Genomic DNA, 5,518 nt, shown 5'->3' with positions numbered 1-5,518 from the left:
CGTTTGATGACTCTCTATGAATACTTTTGATTTTTATTCGCGCAAGGATTTGCTTTTTCTCCCCGAAGTTTTGCCTACTAAATAATAGACAGACATTGCGTTTATTCAATTTCATGGAATTCGTTACTTCATTGTATAGGACAATCGGTCATTATTTCATTTTTAGACTCGTTGACAGCGGCTTCCTAACTTCCAGTTGCAGCAAAAGTACAGGGCAAATTCTGGACTAGGTAAATGTTACCCATTCAGGACAAAAGTCAGTCGATAACAAAGCCACAAATATTATCAATATTTGGAGATTGCGTGGCAATTCGCTAACTCCTAGGTTAATGAATGAATAAAAACCATGTCCGCTAGCGGTAGGCCATATTAGACGATACAAAGACTCTGCCATCGATGACTATCACAATCATGTTGCCATGATTGGTAACTCATGTTTGTGCGCATTGCAGACGCGATATTCAATCTCGGATATTATTAGACTAACGCGCTATTGTCTTGTTAAAATAGCTGAGCCAAATTTGTGGCCAACAGAGTCTAACTTTCGAAAGGAGGTTGAGTATTTTGTCTTTGATTGAAAGTCTTATCGCTTGATTGGAGCTGTTTCGCTCTACAGAGCTCTGTAGTTTCAATTATGCTTATACCAGCGTCACTTTAATCCTTCCAAACGTGTCTTCTCAGCATTCTCGTAGTGTCTAAGCGCCTCCAGGCGTTGGTTAAGCGCATCCGGGCCTTCGGTCACCAATTGTGCTATCCTTTTTTAAAATAGAAGTTTATACGAAGGCTTGGTGTTTTGAAGCCGAATAATGTATACTAATCTGTCATACCCACCGAAGACACAGACTTATCAAGCCTCGGCTGATAAAAGTCCCGACAAATGCCACCAACTAGAACGGGATGTTATGTACACTTTACACAGAGGAAGGTTTTACACAAAGAGTCCGTGCCAACAAACACACGAAATAATGATCTAATGGCCATCTACAGTGAAAAATAAAAATTTTATCACTTTATATGACCACAATTTAGAAAGCTCAAATTGATCTGATACTACTTTGAATGAGGACGATCGAACTTCGTCAAAAAAGTCGTTGGACACTGAAAATAATAGCATTCTTTGGTTTTGAACATAATGAAGCAAGTCATATACTTTTTTCAATTGGGACATTTTTATTGTGTCGCTTTCACTGAGGCGAACATTTAAAAACGTGGATACTTAAGAATTGCTTGGACCGCTCCTGGGTCGAGCGTCCAAACCCATCCTCTGCGTGAATGTTAAACAGACTTGTAGAGTCAAACGTTGTTTGTCCAAGGGGTATGGAAAAACCAGGGATAATGAAAACCAATAGACAATCCGGCAACAGTGAGATTATAAACTTAATCGTCTGTGAGGATAGACAACGACTATTCTACTACCTATTCCTGGATATCATTAACGGATGAGAAAGCTTGTATATATAATCAACTTTGAAATGAGGAGAAACTGATTTCAAATAGGCCCAAAAGCGGCAATGGTTTCCTCGTAGACCCTCGCCAGCTATGAAGTGCACATTGGTGCACCTCCATTAGCGTTACAACCGACTCTTACCGCATGTCCGCTTGTTGTCTTAAGCACCAAGTTCTTTGTAGACAAAGGCATAGCAAGAGCTATACTTGATCATGCTTCAGATAGTGCAGCAGCGTGTCGCATTAATGGATCCAGAGCTTGAAGGCTGCGCACGAAAATAGGATCGCCTCTGCAGTACATCTGAAAAAAACCTTCGCCAGTATGGAAAGTGTTGAAACAGGTGTTTCGACAGCACGCCGCATTATTGTGAGTCTTGCTCACGATCAGAAGACTTGTCTACCCATCGGTGAGCGCAAGAAATTGCGAACTATGTAGATAGTAATGTCAGCAGACCGTCACCCGTTAACAATAACGTTTGCAATATGGGTACAAGGTCCCCAAACAGGCGCAAGTTGCACTGAGACCGTTCACGCTCGCCCTGCCTCTTTGCTAGAGTTGTGAACGTAACAAAACACATTCTGGTTGGGTTGGAGTTCGGGAGGTGGATTGTCTACGGGCATTCAAGCTGATATTGACGAGAGCAATCGTGCCATATTGCTTGCACATGTTACATTTGTTTCGGTTCCAGCCTTTGTGCCCTGTATTCCGGCTTCTCTTCTGTTTCAAGGAAATTGGAAGTTTGGTCTTCCGCGCAGGTTCTTCAAATACCATCTTCTTTTTAAAAAGCATCAAGTCCCAGCAGGCGCAGGGTGGCCTACTGAACAAGACATGGATACATTATATATCGAGGTGATTGAGATCCAGTCTTAAAAAAGCAGCTCTTTCAAAAACGGGCTCCAGCAGCCCTGGTATAGACGACACCAGCTTACAGCGGATCGTTGCTGTATCACTAAATTCACACCGGGTTCCACGACATGCAGCCATTCTTTCCCGTCTCAATATTTAATAACTTGGAGATCGCAGTATACGATTTCTCCACTGTTTGCTTCATACTGAGAACGCGGCACACTTTCGGATAGAACTGTCAACATCAGAAGATATAAATCGCGGGATTTCGCACCCAGTCATCCGGCATGTTGAATGCATCCGAAGTGTAGGCGATCAAGGAGCTTAAAGTGGAGGACATTGCTTGATGATACGAAATCTTTTCGCTGTAATGTCGGCGGACTCGTAACATGGCGGTAGCAATTCCCATCTTCAAAGTGGATCTCCAACAGGTTCATATTTCGTCAAGTCCCTCTTCGTTCACTCCGCTCACCCTAACGCCGTTAAATATACGGTGGGTTTGCATTTGATTTGGAGTATAACTTTTAGTGCTGCTAGTGCCCGATGTAGGACTAAAAACGAAAGCGGTCAACTCGCCCCAAGGTGGCTGACATTCAATCTTGCTGAGAAGAAAGATAAAGAGAACCTGGTAGTTTAGGTGCTGGGAAGTATAAACGGATATGCCACAACGCATGACCGAGATTAGTCCAACGTGGAGCCTCAGCTGACGTAGTTGATCAAAATGGTTTCTAGTTACCTTGTTGAGGTCAGGCCGGTGTATTCGCTTTTAGAAACAGCGACAATTTGTAATAGGATAGGTACACAGTCCAAGATGTTTATTAAAAACATCAACTTTTAGCACTTTGTGTATTCCAAAATTCATTCAGAAGCTTCGTACAAGTGTACAACACGCAACTGCCAAAATGAGTTGACTGCTTGCTAATGCATAATTGATGTAAAATACGTGGGTGACAGTGTAGACATTTTATGTGCTGGATCTAAATTTTGGCTATAATTTCATCCTAGGTTTGGCGTGGATGAAATACCACAATTTATGAGTCGCTTGAAGGTGAACTCCACTGACCGATCTCTTGTTGGAACCCTGGCAGTTCCTACGCGGATAGCGGAAAATCTTTTGGCACGGATAAAGGCACGGCACACGGCTGCATCTAGCGTTCTTGCAGGGCATGCTTTTGTGTCGCCTGACTAGCAAGGATGTTACACAGTGTTTTGAGCAGTACGCAAGAAAAATAAGCGGCAGGAAATCCGATTTGATGACGAGACACAAGAATTGAAAAATGGGCTAAGCTTAGATCGCAATATCGAAATGTTTTCTCTGATGAGACAGAGAATGACGACTGTATGTCGTCCAGGGTGTGTGTCTGGGGAGTTCGTATATAACAGTTGCCCGTCCTAGGACCTTTTAGAAGTAAAAGCAAAATGACGTTGCATTCTACCATTCCAGAACCGGATGTGTTAAAGGGTACATGCATGTTACATGAGGAAGAGCCAATACCTCGATTTAAAAAAGATGATTCATTCTTATCATTATGTGACTAAATTATTGAGTATGACATACCCACCTAACTTTTTCACTCGTAACCATAGAGTATAGCGTATACATTTTGTGTTTCACTTAATGTTGCAAAAGCTGAAAGAAGATTCTGTTTCACGAACTAGATGGATCTGAAGTGTTTGATGTCGATAAAGCAGCGTTCACCACTCCAAATAATTTATTGCCCTCTGCGCTAAGGCTGTAATGCGGAGCAGAACCGCATGAAGGTACGCAGTGCGTTTGTAAAGGTCAGAGAGGGCGTTCAAGATCTGACTCATTTAAGTTCTGGACACAACCAAGAATTCGGAAGGGATCTGACGTGCCACCGGGGTCTCAACACACAGACGAGTATGGATGTCTTTTCTATTGGTGAAGCTTAATGAGAAAGAGGTAACCAATTTGTGTGGAGTAGATACAAAGCTGGAGACACACCAGGGCTGACACCAGTCAGATAATTAAGTAGACAACCCTCTCTTCCATTGATCAAATAGAGTGCATTACACTTCGGCGCCATCCAAGCTCTGTTGATCCCTCGACTGCCTACAGTTTCTCACCGAGCTCAAGGAGTGAGCCTTCAATATGATCAGCAAACAGCTGAGCTCTTTAGTCTTAGCATCGGGCAATATATTCATCAGTGCGACTTTGAAAAGATCGCCAAAAGCTAATTTGTCGCCGACAACCTAAGTTGGAATACCTATTTTGCTCATCGTGTTTTGCCCACGTCAGCACAATATTCCGATTACCGTCTTTTGGATTATCAGAGAAGGCGTTCGTAAAGTATTTCGACCACTATTGGAACTCATGGCTGTTGAAGAAATCCGTCACCTCGTCAGCGTGCGCTATTATAAGTAGTTTGCTGCCTGCTGCAATTTTGTCAAAGGCGTGACTCATGTCAATATGTGGCTTGAAGAACCTCATGATCCAAGACGATGCGAGCTTTTTCCACAGATAAGAAGTAAAAAAAGACACAAGGCGTGAGACCCTATTAACTACTTCTTCGACCGAAAACGGTGCACCTCTTTCTTTCAAAGTCGTTGATGTTTGATCAGAAGTCGACATTAAGGCTCGATCGTGTCGCTGGGCTATCGTCTGCTCATTGCTCGTCATCGTGGCTTCCAACTGAGACTTCTCACTGTAGATCAATAAAGCAACGGATATGAGCGAAAGGAAACGTAGACAACGTGAAACGCTGCGTGCCGCGATCATCGGTGGTTAATGAACTTCAGATTCTTGAAGAGTATTCAGAAATGAATGAGTGGTAGTGCGATATCACGTATTAGTGCAACGCCTATAGTCATATTTCCAAGCTCTGTACAGATTCTAACGCTTGTAACAACAGGCAGTACGCTCAAAAACAACTTATACTGGCTAGTGAACCCGGTGATTCTTTCCTCAAAGCACAAGGTCAAAAAGTGATTCCTTTTGCTCGTAATATTTCATAACAGTATAAAGTTTACACAACAAACTGCTAATCACACATTTTTTTGCGGTCAATGTCTCCTTTCCCTAGTACGCGAGCAAACATATCCAAGTATTTTCTGTTGATAAGATGCACTGTCATGCATGAAAAGAGGTCAGTGATATAAATTGAATGAGATACAAAGCGTAAAAGAATTCTTACGCTACTTCGATGTTTCTAACTTTCAACCCTCGAATATATATAGATAGCTTTCATCAATTCTCGCGCTTGG

The 5,518-nt window shown here is 42.5% G+C and overlaps 2 protein-coding genes across 2 annotated transcripts; one reads left to right on the top strand and one right to left on the bottom strand.

Moving 5' to 3' along the window:
* Nucleotides 1-1,659: 1,659 nt before the first annotated feature.
* Nucleotides 1,660-1,882, top strand: PHALS_09392 (uncharacterized protein; the record flags this gene model as incomplete). The annotated part of the gene is made up of 2 exons (XM_024722260.1): nt 1,660-1,681; nt 1,743-1,882. 2 exons carry the CDS (start codon nt 1,660-1,662, stop codon nt 1,880-1,882), a joined length of 162 nt encoding a protein of 53 aa, XP_024571634.1.
* A 655-nt stretch (nt 1,883-2,537) lies between these two features.
* Nucleotides 2,538-2,966, bottom strand: PHALS_09391 (uncharacterized protein; the record flags this gene model as incomplete). The annotated part of the gene is made up of 2 exons (XM_024722249.1): nt 2,538-2,702; nt 2,766-2,966. The coding sequence occupies 2 exons, from the start codon at nt 2,964-2,966 to the stop codon at nt 2,538-2,540; spliced, it is 366 nt and encodes a 121-aa protein (XP_024571633.1).
* Nucleotides 2,967-5,518: the final 2,552 nt, after the last annotated feature.

The sequence above is a fragment of the Plasmopara halstedii genome (genome assembly GCF_900000015.1).
Source record: "Plasmopara halstedii genome assembly, contig: Scaffold_42, whole genome shotgun sequence".
NCBI lineage: Eukaryota > Oomycota > Peronosporomycetes > Peronosporales > Peronosporaceae > Plasmopara > Plasmopara halstedii.
The sequence above is the reverse complement of the archived record's forward strand: the minus strand, read 5'-3'. Positions and strand labels throughout refer to the sequence as shown.